This window comes from Mixophyes fleayi, chromosome 9 (genome assembly GCF_038048845.1).
Source record: "Mixophyes fleayi isolate aMixFle1 chromosome 9, aMixFle1.hap1, whole genome shotgun sequence".
Classification (NCBI taxonomy): Eukaryota; Metazoa; Chordata; class Amphibia; order Anura; family Limnodynastidae; genus Mixophyes; species Mixophyes fleayi.
Window position 1 is genome coordinate 116,190,622 of NC_134410.1, and position 13,986 is coordinate 116,204,607.

Sequence of the window (13,986 nt, forward strand, 5' to 3'; positions counted from 1 at the left end):
TCACTTTTTTTTTTCTCCTAAAATAAATACTATTTGGTTTTATCTAAATTGTGGCTTAAATTACTTTGAGAGTGAGAAGACATCACTTCTGTGTGTGTGTATAAAGATTTTTCTTACATTGATTATCAAAGTGCAGAAAAGTTCTATTGGAACTATAGTCTGATTCCCAAAAGCTTCTAGTCTGTTGCAAAATTTTAAGGTCCTTTTTTCGTGGAGATGAAAATGGCTTTGTGATTTTACGCCTCCATTCCAAAGTAAAGAAGAAAGACCCTTACTCTGACCAACCCTCCCATCAGCCAGGCAAACTTCTGTGCGTTTTTGGTTGAAAACTAGGTACACGTTTTTAAATCCAGACGAGAGGGGAGTTTGAACCGTGCGACGGCCATTTTGTGCTTTGTAAGTGATCTCTCTGAAGCGATTTGCTTAGCTGTCGCTGACCTCGTCTGTCGTTCACAGGACACTTTGCTGCCGATGAGGTGAAGGTAAAGCTGAGGGAGTTAAACGATAAGTGGGGATCTCTCAGAAACAAAGCGTCCCAGCGAAGACAGGATCTTGAAGACTCTCTGCAGGCTCAACAGTACTTTGCCGATGCTAACGAGGCCGAGTCCTGGATGAGAGAGAAGGAGCCTATTGTTGGGAGCACAGATTATGGCAAAGATGAGGATTCCGCAGAGGTACGAGTTCCGTCCAAGTGTAGAGTCGAGTAGTATTGGTTTGTGTGACCGCATCATCGACCTTTTGCTTCTCACTTTCAGGCTCTTCTGAAGAAGCATGAAGCTTTGATGTCCGATCTCAGAGCATATGGAAGCAGCATTCAGTCTCTAAGAGAACAGGCCCAGTCTTGCAGGGTAAATGCAGATATATGTATATAAGGAACACATAGCCTAAATAGTAATGTAATAAAGAAGTAGTGTACTGTTGCATTTTCTGACCTCGTGTTCCACTTTTAGCAACAAGTTGCACCAACGGATGATGAAACCGGCAAGGAGTTGGTCCTTGCATTGTATGATTATCAGGAGAAGAGTCCACGGGAAGTCACCATGAAGAAGGGAGACATATTGACTCTGCTTAATAGCACTAACAAGGTAATTAATTCCGATTAAAAGGAAAAGGAGCACAAGAAATAGATCTACTGTGTAATTTGAAACTCCTACAAACAGCCGACGAGATGACTGAAATGTGTTCTGTGTCCTCCAGGACTGGTGGAAGGTTGAAGTTAATGACCGTCAGGGTTTTGTACCCGCTGCATATGTGAAGAAGTTGGATCCCGCGCAGTCTGCTTCTCGTGAGAACTTACTAGACGAACAAGGAAGCATTGCACTGCGGCAGGAGCAGATCGATGGCCAGTAAGACTATTTTATATAGGTCTTCTATGAGTGGAGAAGCCATAAGTGGAATACTATACTGTATAAGTAATAATTGCAACTCCTATATGTAGATCTTGTGCAAACAGTCTACATATTGTCCATCTTCCTGACATGACTTGCCTGGTGTAATATTCACAGCCATAAAATCACCACTACTTTTATCTCCAGATATAAATTCACTCTCACTTGTGTCATAACTCCTCATGATTCCCTGTTTTGTCCTATCCCCTTATTAACCCGAACACAATTTATGTCCACCAATCACTCAACTGACACCGATCACTGTAAAATTTTAATATGCATCTTGTTTGTGATTGATTTTTCTGTCTGCACTACGGTTTTGGTTCAAGGGGGAAAGTATCACATTTTAAGAAAACCATAAATGCTGTTGGGCTTTTCCTGGTGAATAAAACAAGACTGCTTCTACGGCCATAAGTTGGCTTGTTGGAAAAATATCATTGCTTGTTTGTTAGTTGGTGACTAGCACAACAGCGCCATGCTGAAATAAGTCTTCAGGAGGTACTGCAGGCCAGATATATTTCAACAACTAGCAATGGGAAGTATACTCGCTTTATTCAGATTCTAGGACCCAGACAACATAATTTTGTGATAGTTTCAAATTTAAAGGGGGTGTCCGTAATATATATATATATATATATATATATATATATATATATATATATATATATATATATATATTCATTATTTTATAAGTAAGCTGTCCCACTCCTCCAACGAAAGCTCCTTTTTGATACACTGTTACACAGTGCTATTGATTGCCAAAGGACACCTAAGTAAAGACTGTTGCACAATAAAACCGCAGACCAGCAGCAAACGGTCAGGTTATAGCTGTCCTTTTTTCTAGTGCACGTTGGAAGACAAAAGCAAAACATCTGATTGGTTGATGTGGGTTACAGAACAAATACTGCGCAGACCCTTTATCGTCAGCAGTCTTTAGTGTCCCCGAGTATGTATTAGAAAAGGGTGATCCTACTGTTTGTAGAAAAGTACAAGCAGTAGATCGTCTTTTTCCTGTGTACTCGGTGACGTTTCTATTTCCAGTCTATTAGGAAGGCCCTTGTTTGTTGGGGGGAGGCAGCTTTGATATTTGAACATCCGTGAAAGTGGACACCCCTGTAATCTCTGAAAATACTTCACCCCGTACTCTGCACTCCCCCTCTAATACCGCACATGGACTGAGCTGCACCCTCCTGTCTGTTAATCACACTAATTGTCTGCATGCCTTCTTGCTGTGCTCCCTTCTTGTCTGTGCAGGCCGCTCATATCTAAGGAAGCTGGCAGTGTATCTCTGCGTATGAATCAGGTGGAAGAACTGTGAGTAGACTCGTTCCACTGTAATGTTTCTTTCCTAGCCCCTAATGAGCAGGATTTAAGGCTGCCCACATATTTCAATTTCGTGGCTCAGTTGAGACCAAATTTACCCGCAAAGTGCCATTTATGTGGTTCTCTAGCAATGAGACATCAACTTCAAATAGTTTGTTTGTTCATGGTTGGAAATATTCGGTCGGAGACTACAAGCAGTCCGGGTATGCGGTCATCCAACCGATCACGGTAATGGGGGTCTGATTGTTCGACCTGATCACTCAACGACCTGATCTGTTTAAATGTGTCTTCATGTGTAGGGATATAGAACTCGTATCCAGTCATTTAGAGGCTGAACTTAGGGATTGTGAAGTATGTGGTCAGCATAAGAGTGTGTTCTAGCATGGCTATAGAACGTAACCTTTGGATAGGCTTTAAATGTAGCCTGCACACAATGGAGGCAGACGTTTTTTGGATGAACCAGGATTCAGCCTATTAATTCACTAAGATTTAATGACTTCATTGAGGCACAATGATATCTGGTTACCTAGATTGCCTTAGTGAGCACTCTCTATTCTCTTTGCATCACACACTGACTCACTGGGAAGTGTTTACCTCAAGTCTGTGTAGTTTAGTTTTCCAGTAGTGACTGATTAGCACTGTGGCGATACCGTAACATGTCAGTAGAGGGCGCACATTGTCACGCACCAATATCTCAGCGCACTCCTTCCGTCCGTAGATACCACAACATACTGGAGATGGGGGAGAAGCGTAAAGACATGTTGGAGAAAAGCTGCAAGAAGTTTATGCTGTTCCGCGAGGCCAACGAGCTGCAGCAGTGGATTAATGAGAAGGAGGCCACACTCACCAATGAGGAAATGGGGGCGGATTTGGAGCAGGTGGAGGTGTTACAGAAGAAGTTTGATGATTTCCAGAAGGTAAAAAACAAATCTTCCTCTTCTTCTTTTAATTTGTAATAAGTCATTCATGGAAACGCAGGCTGTGGTATTACCACGACTAATAGGGGGTCACCTGAAATGGTCTTGCTAATAAACACAGTAACCCCTTAAGTAGCATGTGAGGATACGTCATAGAAAGTGCATTCAGATTCTGGGGGATATCACAATGTACCATGTACAGCAACCACCTCATGAGTGCCGATCCAACACGCTCTTGTTGAACACATGAGCCCTCCCCACCCCCCCTTTCCAGTACTTCATCTGGAATTGAACTCTCTTCTCTAGTGAATTGTAGGGACAGGCCAGAGCTCTATCCTATTGCTGCAAGGACAGGTTACAGATGTGGGGAGCGACTCCTTGGAGCACTGAGCTGTACTGGATAGGTCCTGTCGTATCTAGGGGGGGAGGGTTAAGGGACCTGCAGGCGGAAGAGGCAACTATTTTCTCTGTGCAAACATCCAGCAGGCAGAACCTTTATATTCTGTCGTCGTCGTCTCCCCCTATTCCCCAATGCAGCAAATAGGAAATAATTGTAAAAAAAAATAAATCAAAGTATATGAAGTGAAGTGGGGATGTTTATAATGTTAAATCCAGGTACAAAGTAATGCCTGTGTGTCTGAATGCAGAGAAACCTCCTGATCTCAGGCTTTCTGATAGAGGTAGAAACCTGTGGTGCTGAGATTAACGTACCCAATTATATGTTATAACCCATAGCAACCAATCCTAGTCGGGCTAACGGAAGCTGATGTCTAGTCGCTATTAGTTAGTGAATCCTCCTCCTTTTTTTTTTTTTTTTTTTTTTTTTAATAATCCCCTTTATCAGCCCTTGTGATAGTTTTCTGACACTGTGTTCTCTCTCTTCCTTAGGATCTGAAGGCGAACGAGTCACGTCTGAAGGATATCAACAAGGTTGCAGATGACCTTGAATCTGAGGGGCTCATAACAGAAGAAGTGCAAGCTGTACAGCAGCAGGTAGGACAATGGTTGCCTTCTGTTAGATTGCAACCATGAAAGTGGTAGTAGTTTCCCAGTAAAGTAGCAGCAGCAGTGGGAGGAACTGGGAGAATGTATAGTTTATCTTCATGCTCCTTTACTGACATTTGTATTTTTGCTGTTTTACAGGAGGTGTATGGCAGCATGCCAAAGGTAAGCATCAGCTATTTATATAGCGCCACTAACTCCGCAGCGCTGTACAGAGAACTTGCTCACCTCAGTCCCTGCCCCATTGGAGCTTACAGTCTAAATTCCCCAACATACACACACACACACACGTCCATTTCAATAGCAGCCAATTAACCTATCGGGATGTTTTTGGAGTGTGGGAGGAAACCCACACAGACACGGGAAGAACACACAAACTCCACACAGATAAGTCCATAGTCGGGAATCGAACTCATGACCCCAGCGCTGTGAGGCAGACATTGGGCACCGTGCTGGCAATGCATTGCATGTTTTACATAGTAGGCTTCTAAATGGGGTGTTAAGACTGTATAGTAAACCTATGCAAGAGTCCATGCTGGGACTTGTAGTCCCACAGCAGCTGGAGAGCCCTCTAAGCCAGAGGTGACTCCGTGCGTGTGTGTACAGAGATATGGATAAAATTAGCAGGAGCTTCACAGAGAACGCTAGAGTGTGTCAAAGCATATGAAACTGGTTAATAGGCCGGTAGATAATGAATATGCAAATTGTTTTATTTCTCTTTAAAGCACTTTGGAGATAATAAATAAAGTCTGATAAAAACTTAAAGCCACTTTTTGTTTGTGACTCTGCTTTTTCCTTTTCTTTGTAGGATGAAGCTGACTCCAAAGGTGCATCACCATGGAAGGTAGGTGCCCTTTTATGTCCTGCTATAAACATCCATTAACAACTAGTGAGATTGCCTATTATAGACAAAATTGATCCTTCAATATCCCCATTAAATTGTGCAATAAAAATAAGGTGCAATAGCATCCTGACTGTTCCCCTTTTACCAAATTTACTACCAGAATTTGTTCTAAAACAAATAAAAACATACTGTACACTCTAAAGAACGCTACTTCCTACTTTTATTAAACCTTTCTATGTGTTTTATAAAACAATGGTTTCTTTACTTTTTTTTTTTTTGTTGTTAGTCTGTAAGGACTGCTGTGCACACTGTGGCCACATTCAATTCAATCAAGGTAAGTACCGGCATCTATTCTGCATGTGATAAGTGTAGCTTTGTCCGATGTGATCTATCCTTTTTCTTGGTCTATGGGAACGGGTAAACGCAGGTGTCCAGCAAGATACTAGTCCCATAACGCTCTGACTCTGGTGTAGAAGGTAACGGTGCCATCTTTTCTCCTGTAGGACTTAAATGAGCGTTGGAGATCCCTTCAGCAGCTGGCAGAGGAGAGAAGCCAACTCCTGGGCAGCGCTCATGAAGTTCAGAGATTCCACAGGTACAGAGGCCAGCTGGCAGAGATCCAGGACTTTGATGTGCACTAACGGCAGATGATTGCCATAGGGCATTGCCAAGGAACCTCCGTGTGGATTACGACCATTACGGATTACATAATTATGGCACAGCGTCCTCAAAATGCAACACAGACTGAATTGCTGGCATTTCCAAGGATGTTGCATTAATTCAGATTAGTGATATCTTTAAGACCTTCAAAAAAGTTCATGTGCTCTTCCTTTTTTTTGCAGAGATGCTGATGAGACAAAGGAATGGATTGAGGAGAAGAACCAGGCTTTGAATACGGATAGCTATGGCCATGATCTGGCAAGCGTCCAGGCGTTGCAGCGCAAACATGAGGGTTTCGAGAGAGATCTGGCTGCTTTGGGCGACAAGGTAATGGACAAATAGTCTTCTAGCACTAATGTAAAGTGCACACATTGCAACCCAGTCTTACTGAACCATTGTAATCTGATCAGATGTCTGTATCTATCAGCGGTTTGTGTACCCATATGGAAGCTGTGAGGGCTCACGCTACCCTGCGGGGGTCGCACAGTGACCCCACATACAGCCAAACTTGCTTTCCATCCTGATCATGTGGCCACACTGCAGTTTGTTTATTTGACCATAGTGTGTCCAGCCTAGATCTTACCCTGTGCAGGAAGCTTGTGTCTCTTGTTTATCGGAGTCGGATAATTATCTTGAGTCGTGTATTCTATTTTCCTAGGTGAATTCTCTGGGAGAGACCGCCCAGCGCCTGATCCAGTCCCATCCAGAGTCTGCCGATGATATCCAAGAGAAATGCACGGAGCTCAACCAAGCATGGAACAGCCTTGGCAAGCGGGCCGACAAACGCAAAGAGAAATTAGGAGACTCTCACGACCTGCAGCGCTTCCTGAGTGACTTCAGGTAGGAACATTGATACCTAGAATAGAACTTGCCTCTATGTGATCACCACATAGTTCTTTCATAAACATACGGAGTAAGAATGTTCTGAATTGGATGGAACTACAAGCCACAAACAAAGCACAGGATCTCAAAAGTGTCTTGATGGCCAAACCGTGTTTACCTTTGATCGCATCTCTATTTGGGCAGTGTTCCTACTAAGTCTTGAATTCTAAATTGCATATATTGGATATCTATTCCATGTCTGTATTTTATGATTTTATTTCATAGAGATCTCATGTCCTGGATTAATGGAATCCGTGGCCTTGTGTCATCTGACGAGCTCGCCAAAGATGTCACCGGAGCTGAAGCTCTCCTCGAGAGGCACCAAGTAAGTTGTAGAATAGTTTCTCAGTCGTGCTTAGCTTTAATATTACTGTGATGCAGTTTCTTACGATTGCTCCTTACCTGCCTCTTAGGAGCACCGCACGGAGATTGACGCCAGAACTGGCACTTTCCAAGCCTTCGAGCAGTTTGGGCAGCAGCTACTAGCGCGAGGGCATTATGCCAGCCCTGAAATAAAGGACAAGTTGGACATATTGGACCAAGAACGTGCGAGCTTGGAGAAATCCTGGGTTCAGCGCAGAATGATGTTGGATCAATGTTTGGAACTTCAGGTAATCCCTTAACATTGGCGACAAGTCCGTAGTACCTTCCTCTGTTGACGCCCGTTTAATGTTATCGGATGTCGGATTTCTTCTCCTTTCAGCTCTTTAACAGAGACTGTGAGCAGGCCGAGAACTGGATGGCAGCACGTGAAGCCTTCCTCAATAGTGAAGATAAAGGGGATTCCTTGGATAGTGTTGAGGCTCTGATCAAGAAACATGAGGACTTCGATAAAGCAATTAATGTGCAGGTAAACTGTGAAACCATAGAAGAATGGAGGGCTGTCCAGTTTCATAAGGAACATTGACCATCCACAGCCCGAAACACGTTTATACATCTCTCCAGTCAGATCTTTCCCTGGTTATGATTTGGTGTAGGATATATTTGCCGTGTAGGGTGGTTATGATTTGGTGTAGGATATATTTGCCGTGTAGGGTGGTTATGATTTGGTGTAGGATATATTTGCCGTGTAGGGTGATTATGATTTGGTGTAGGATATATTTGCCGTATAGTGTGGTTAGGATTTGGTGTAGGATATATTTGCCGTATAGTGTGGTTAGGATTTGGTGTAGGATACATTTGCCGTGTAGGGTGGTTAGGATTTGGTGTAGGATACATTTGCCGTGTAGGGTGGTTAGGATTTGGTGTAGGATACATTTGCCATATAGTGTGGTTATGATTTGGTGTAGGATACATTTGCCGTGTAGGGTGGTTATGATTTGGTGTAGGATACATTTGCTGTGTAGGGTGGTTATGATTTGGTGTAGGATACATTTGCCATATAGTGTGGTTATGATTTGGTGTAGGATACATTTGCCATATAGTGTGGTTATGATTTGGTGTAGGATGTATTTGCCGTGTAGGGTGGTTAGGATTTGGTGTAGGATACATTTGCCATATAGTGTGGTTATGATTTGGTGTAGGATATATTTGCCGTATAGTGTGGTTAGGATTTGGTGTAGGATACATTTGCCGTGTAGGGTGGTTATGATTTGGTGTAGGATACATTTGCCGTGTAGGGTGGTTATGATTTGGTGTAGGATACATTTGCCATATAGTGTGGTTATGATTTGGTGTAGGATACATTTGCCATATAGTGTGGTTATGATTTGGTGTAGGATACATTTGCCGTGTAGGGTGGTTAGGATTTGGTGTAGGATACATTTGCCATATAGTGTGGTTAGGATTTGGTGTAGGATACATTTGCCATATAGTGTGGTTATGATTTGGTGTAGGATATATTTGCCGTATAGTGTGGTTAGGATTTGGTGTAGGATACATTTGCCGTGTAGGGTGGTTATGATTTGGTGTAGGATACATTTGCCGTGTAGGGTGGTTATGATTTGGTGTAGGATACATTTGCCATATAGTGTGGTTATGATTTGGTGTAGGATACATTTGCCATATAGTGTGGTTATGATCTGGTGTAGGATATATTTGCCGTATAGTGTGGTTAGGATTTGGTGTAGGATGTATTTGCCGTGTAGGGTGGTTATGATTTGGTTTAGGATATATTTGTAACCTGTGTTAAATCTGTCTTGCAGGAAGAGAAGATCGCTGCCCTGCAGTCTTTCGCTGATCAGTTAATAAATGCCAACCACTATGCCACAGGTGACATTGCTGCCCGTCGTAACGAGGTCTTGGACAGGTGGGTTAAAAATATATAGGATGGATGTGGCACTATATTTTGTTTTTTAAATATATTCAAATGGGCCGACTATTTGGATCTTTTCAGAGGTCACTGTTTTTCTAAGTAACATTTGTCTTCCGCAGGTGGCGCCGTTTGAAGGCTCAGATGATCGAGAAGAGATCTAAGCTCGGAGAATCTCAGACTCTGCAGCAGTTCAGCAGAGATGTGGATGAGATCGAAGCCTGGATTAGTGAGAAGCTACAGACCGCCAGTGACGAATCCTACAAGGATCCCACAAACATCCAGGTGGGTGCCGCACACAAACCTTTATCGTCAAGTTTTGTTTTTCTGGCAAAGCCCCCTCTACAGATCTCTATTTGTAAAAAAAAGAAATGGTTACGTGTCACGAGGAAAGTGAATAAGTTGCATTGTGTTCAAACATGTTCATGTCAGCTGACACTCTGGGGCCGATTCAATTCTCGGTGGAATCGTGGCGGGGGGCGCTCCGTGGCGATGTAACATTGCGGATTTTGCCTCTCGCCCCATAGAGATGTGCAGGAAAATCTGCAATGTTGGGTACCGGTGAACCCAGAAAACATTACAGAGATGTTCAGCTCCACATCGCCAAGAATTGAATCTACCCCTCTGATTTCCTGTGTTCCTGTCCACCGGCACAGATGTGCAGTAGCTATATTATTATAAGAGCTTTATTCAGAAGTACATCTTATGGGGACAAAATAGTTTTAAAGTCTGAAAAGTTCTGTTAACGGGGGAATTAGTACGTGACTGTAATCGGACAGTAATAAGGACCTGTTCCTATACATGCGTTAGATTAGCGTAGGCAGCGTTGGGGCTGTATTGTGGGGGCTTTTGTCACAGCTTCTGATATTATTAGTCCTGACCTCGGCACTATTTAGAAGACTGAGCTGAGCTATGCAAATTGTAGGCAAATAAATTTGCCCCCTTAGGGGGGGGCACTGCTTCACCATGGGGTATAGAAGGCACATTTTGACTTATTGCAATTTGGTCTATAGAATAACCCTGTACTCAATATCTTCTTTTCTTAATCTGTTTTTATAGCTTTCCAAATTACTGGTAAGTGGTCAGGAAGTCTTTTCTGTGTTTCTCGCTTCCGTACGTAATCATCTGTTTCAGTTTTTCTCCATCCGTTGAAGCCAGCCATGCCTGTCTTGTGTTCTTTTTTTTTTTTTGTTTTTGTATTTTAGTCCTTTAGTTACTGTCAGCTTTTTCATTTTTGCTACCTCTACTATGGAGTCTTGTTTTACCGTCGCGGCAAGACACGCTCTGCATGACGCCTATTAGAGGACGGCTCCAGCTTATCTCCCTTGTTTGCCTGATTACAAAACCGTTCTGAAAATAGGGAGATAAACTGTGCCTTGAGAATGGCTTGTCCTATGTAGTCCTCTTACTATACAGTGTGCCTGTCGTCTACAAGCCTTGTAGAGGCAGCCATTTTGTTAGGTGAACCAATATCCGGCTCATCCATTAATTAGTGACATCACTTCTTGGCTCAGATTTCACTGGTATTGATTCCGCCACAAATGGCTGCCTACACTGTTTAGACAGCAGGTCCACTCTAAGGTGAACGAATCGTTCGCTCAGAAGAAAACACGTTTGCAGGGACCATCTTTTTAGGATACCACAGTATTTGCTAAATTGGTCTCCTTCATCTCCTCAGTATGGAATAACAGCAGCATCCATAAGGAGCTTTCCAAAGATGATAGGAGAGCAGTGCTAATTTTGCATGCCTGAAAACAAACGGTTCACATGACCTGTCACATGATCACAAATTATGTTTTTGGTGAATGGTCCAGTTTAATATAGTATATGTGTGAGCTCCGTACCTCATGCAGAACGTGCGTTAATGTCCCGCCTAGATGTCTGTGGAATGTTGTATTTTATTTTATATTTATTTTTTTAGCTTATTAATGTTCTATGTCTTCATTACATCACTCCGTGTTCTTGGACATTCACAACTCCCTTAACGTTCCCTAATCCACTAAAATCCAATAAACTGGCCTGATGTCCTGTACGTGCTTATCCTCCATCTCCCAGAAGTTTATAAAAAAAAAAAAAAAAAAATTAAATCATAAAATAAATCATGATTGGCTTCCACCATTTACTATTCCTGTTGTGTTTTGGGAACGAAATGCCTCATGACAGAGACAAACTTGTTTAAAAGAGCAGCTTGGTGGCTTAGCTAAAAAATTAAAGAACAATTTGTAAGTTCAGGTCCCGTTTTCATACAGGGTCCAGACTTCATGGACCATAATCCTGACATGTTCTCAAATGACCGATCCTTTCTTGTCCTGCAGAGCAAGCACCAAAAACACCAGGCATTTGAGGCAGAGCTTCATGCCAACGCAGATCGCATCAAGGGCGTCATTGACATGGGAGACTCCCTCATCGATCGCGGTGCTTGTGCCGGCAGTGAGGACGCCGTGAAGGTAAGCAGCTACTTGCAAATGCAACTTTAAATTAGATTGACTTGGCATTTAACGTTCTTTGGTTGATAAGGCCTATTCGATAGGTCCTTTGTGGGTCAGGGATGATTCTCTTTATGTAATGTATTCAGCTTGGCAAAGCTGGCAAACAGAACTGACCTTATCCCTGGAGCAACATATGCAATGAATAAGATCCGGTGCCTCTGACAGTCGCCAAAAGCAGTGGAACGCGTCACTTCCATGGTTCCAAACTTTGTCCATTGCATTTTGTGTGTCTAATAACGAAGTGGCTGCACTTCAATCCAGGCTGATTACACGGGTTATGTATTTCAAGATAGAGGTTCTGAACTGTTCTCTATCTGGGACGAAGATTAAAACTAGAGGGTCAGCTTTGGGTGCCGTTTGATAATTGAGCCTCTTTACAGCTCATCCGCTCCTCATTCCATTTACACATTTTCTACATTTTATGCTTATTAAAGGATTCTAATTCTTTGCTTCCTCCCTTTGAAAGGCAGGGATTTTCTCTTTAATTCTGCTATGTCCAAGGAGCTAAGAGGCCCCGTGTGTTTTTCTTTCAGGCCCGTTTGGGGGCACTTGCTGATCAGTGGCAATTCTTGGTTGGCAAGTCTGCAGAGAAGAGCCAGAAGTTGAAGGAGGCCAACAGGCAGCAAAACTTTAACACTGGCATCAAGGACTTTGATTTTTGGCTTTCGGAGGTAGGAGAAATCAGTGATTTGGAAGAATCCAAAAAAGTATCTCACTCCATGTATGCAATATTCACGTTTGTCCCATTGTCATCAGGTGGAGGCTTTGCTGGCCTCAGAGGATTATGGGAAGGACTTGGCATCCGTCAATAACCTGCTCAAAAAACACCAGCTACTGGAAGCGGATATCTCCGCCCATGAGGTGAGCATGACATAGAATAGCTGCGAGATACTGAACGGTCAATCTTAAGTTTATTTTTAGTACAATTTGAATTTGGCAGAGGATCATGTGCTCTTTAATTGTTTCCAGGACCGCCTGAAGGATCTGAACGGTCAGGCTGACAGTCTGATGACCAGCAGTGCTTTCGATCCTTCCCAAGTGAAGGACAAGCGCGACGCCATCAATGACCGCTTTCAACGCATTAAGAGCATGGCATCTGCTCGCCGCAGCAGGCTGAACGAGTCCCACCGCCTTCATCAGTTCTTCAGGGACCTCGATGATGAGGAGTCCTGGATCAAGTATGTTCTCACATGAGCTGGTGAAACGCAGTTAACGCTGTAGGGTATTCAGTTGTTGGTGGACACTTTCATATTACCTTTATAAAAGGGTTACAACACTAAGATCCTTGGCCTTCTCTGTTGAGGCCTACAGCAAAAGCACTTTAATAACCCTTTTTTATGGCAACCAGGGAGAAGAAGCTCTTGGTCGGTTCAGATGACTATGGCCGGGATTTGACTGGTGTACAGAACTTGAGGAAGAAGCACAAGAGGTTGGAAGCTGAGCTGGCCGCTCATGAGCCGGCTATCCAGGTACGTATAGAAATTGACCACTCATTTCTTTCTCTTTTTCTGTTTGCATGATGTGTAAAGGATCTGTTGACATGACTGTAATGAGACGTCTGTCAAATGTTTTAGGGTGTGCTAGACACTGGTAAGAAACTCTCTGACGACAACACGATTGGAAAGGATGAGATTCAACAAAGACTGGCTCAGTTTGTGGAACACTGGAAGGAATTGAGGCAACAAGCGTCTGCCAGGTAAGAACCATACATATTGTCAGAGACCTTCCTCAGATTGCGAATATGCAACCTTCAGACTGTAACTCAAGGCCAATGTGCATTGTTAGACCGGTACCTTGACCGTGCTTTGATTGTCGTGTTCCTTTTTGTTTGCAGGGGTCAAAGGCTGGAAGAGTCTCTAGAGTATCAGCAGTTTGTGGCCAATGTGGAAGAGGAGGAAGCCTGGATTAACGAGAAGATGACTCTAGTGGCCAGTGAGGACTACGGTGACACCTTGGCCGCCATCCAGGTGAGCAGACCCCAACAATTTTTGACCCACGCTACTGTCGACAGCCAATTAGAGTACTTTGCGGTGACCATGTGTGTGCTTCCTATTACCAGGGATTACTGAAGAAACACGAGGCCTTTGAAACTGACTTCACAGTGCACAAGGAAAGGGTTCACGATGTCTGTACCAACGGAGAAGACCTCATCCACAAGGTGAGAGATGTTGAACATCCAGCAAAGTTACATTTGTACAGCCACTAGCCAGATCAACTAGACGTTTCTGTC

The 13,986-nt window shown here is 43.3% G+C and overlaps 2 protein-coding genes across 7 annotated transcripts in view; one reads left to right on the forward strand and one right to left on the reverse strand.

Moving 5' to 3' along the window:
* Positions 1–13,986, forward strand: part of SPTAN1 (spectrin alpha, non-erythrocytic 1) — a 47,466-nt gene that overhangs the window by 26,839 nt on the left and 6,641 nt on the right. Inside the window, exons 19-45 of one of the 6 annotated variants that reach the window (XM_075185130.1) lie at positions 457–674; positions 756–848; positions 951–1,085; positions 1,198–1,346; positions 2,643–2,702; positions 3,430–3,628; positions 4,517–4,621; positions 4,772–4,795; positions 5,439–5,474; positions 5,761–5,808; positions 5,978–6,069; positions 6,317–6,461; positions 6,793–6,974; positions 7,242–7,341; positions 7,430–7,627; positions 7,720–7,866; positions 9,161–9,264; positions 9,390–9,552; positions 10,327–10,341; positions 11,517–11,714; positions 12,290–12,427; positions 12,513–12,617; positions 12,726–12,934; positions 13,105–13,225; positions 13,331–13,452; positions 13,591–13,723; positions 13,816–13,914. In XM_075185130.1, coding sequence (XP_075041231.1) covers positions 457–674; positions 756–848; positions 951–1,085; positions 1,198–1,346; positions 2,643–2,702; positions 3,430–3,628; positions 4,517–4,621; positions 4,772–4,795; positions 5,439–5,474; positions 5,761–5,808; positions 5,978–6,069; positions 6,317–6,461; positions 6,793–6,974; positions 7,242–7,341; positions 7,430–7,627; positions 7,720–7,866; positions 9,161–9,264; positions 9,390–9,552; positions 10,327–10,341; positions 11,517–11,714; positions 12,290–12,427; positions 12,513–12,617; positions 12,726–12,934; positions 13,105–13,225; positions 13,331–13,452; positions 13,591–13,723; positions 13,816–13,914 — 3,338 coding nt within the window. The remainder of the gene's footprint in view (positions 1–456; positions 675–755; positions 849–950; positions 1,086–1,197; positions 1,347–2,642; positions 2,703–3,429; positions 3,629–4,516; positions 4,622–4,771; positions 4,796–5,438; positions 5,475–5,760; positions 5,809–5,977; positions 6,070–6,316; positions 6,462–6,792; positions 6,975–7,241; positions 7,342–7,429; positions 7,628–7,719; positions 7,867–9,160; positions 9,265–9,389; positions 9,553–10,326; positions 10,342–11,516; positions 11,715–12,289; positions 12,428–12,512; positions 12,618–12,725; positions 12,935–13,104; positions 13,226–13,330; positions 13,453–13,590; positions 13,724–13,815; positions 13,915–13,986) is intronic. The other 5 variants (XM_075185132.1, XM_075185133.1, XM_075185131.1 and 2 more) reach the window with 5 other exon arrangements.
* DYNC2I2 (dynein 2 intermediate chain 2) overlaps positions 1–13,986 on the reverse strand; it is a 40,652-nt gene that overhangs the window by 1,544 nt on the left and 25,122 nt on the right. The gene's annotated exons all lie outside the window — the stretch shown is intronic.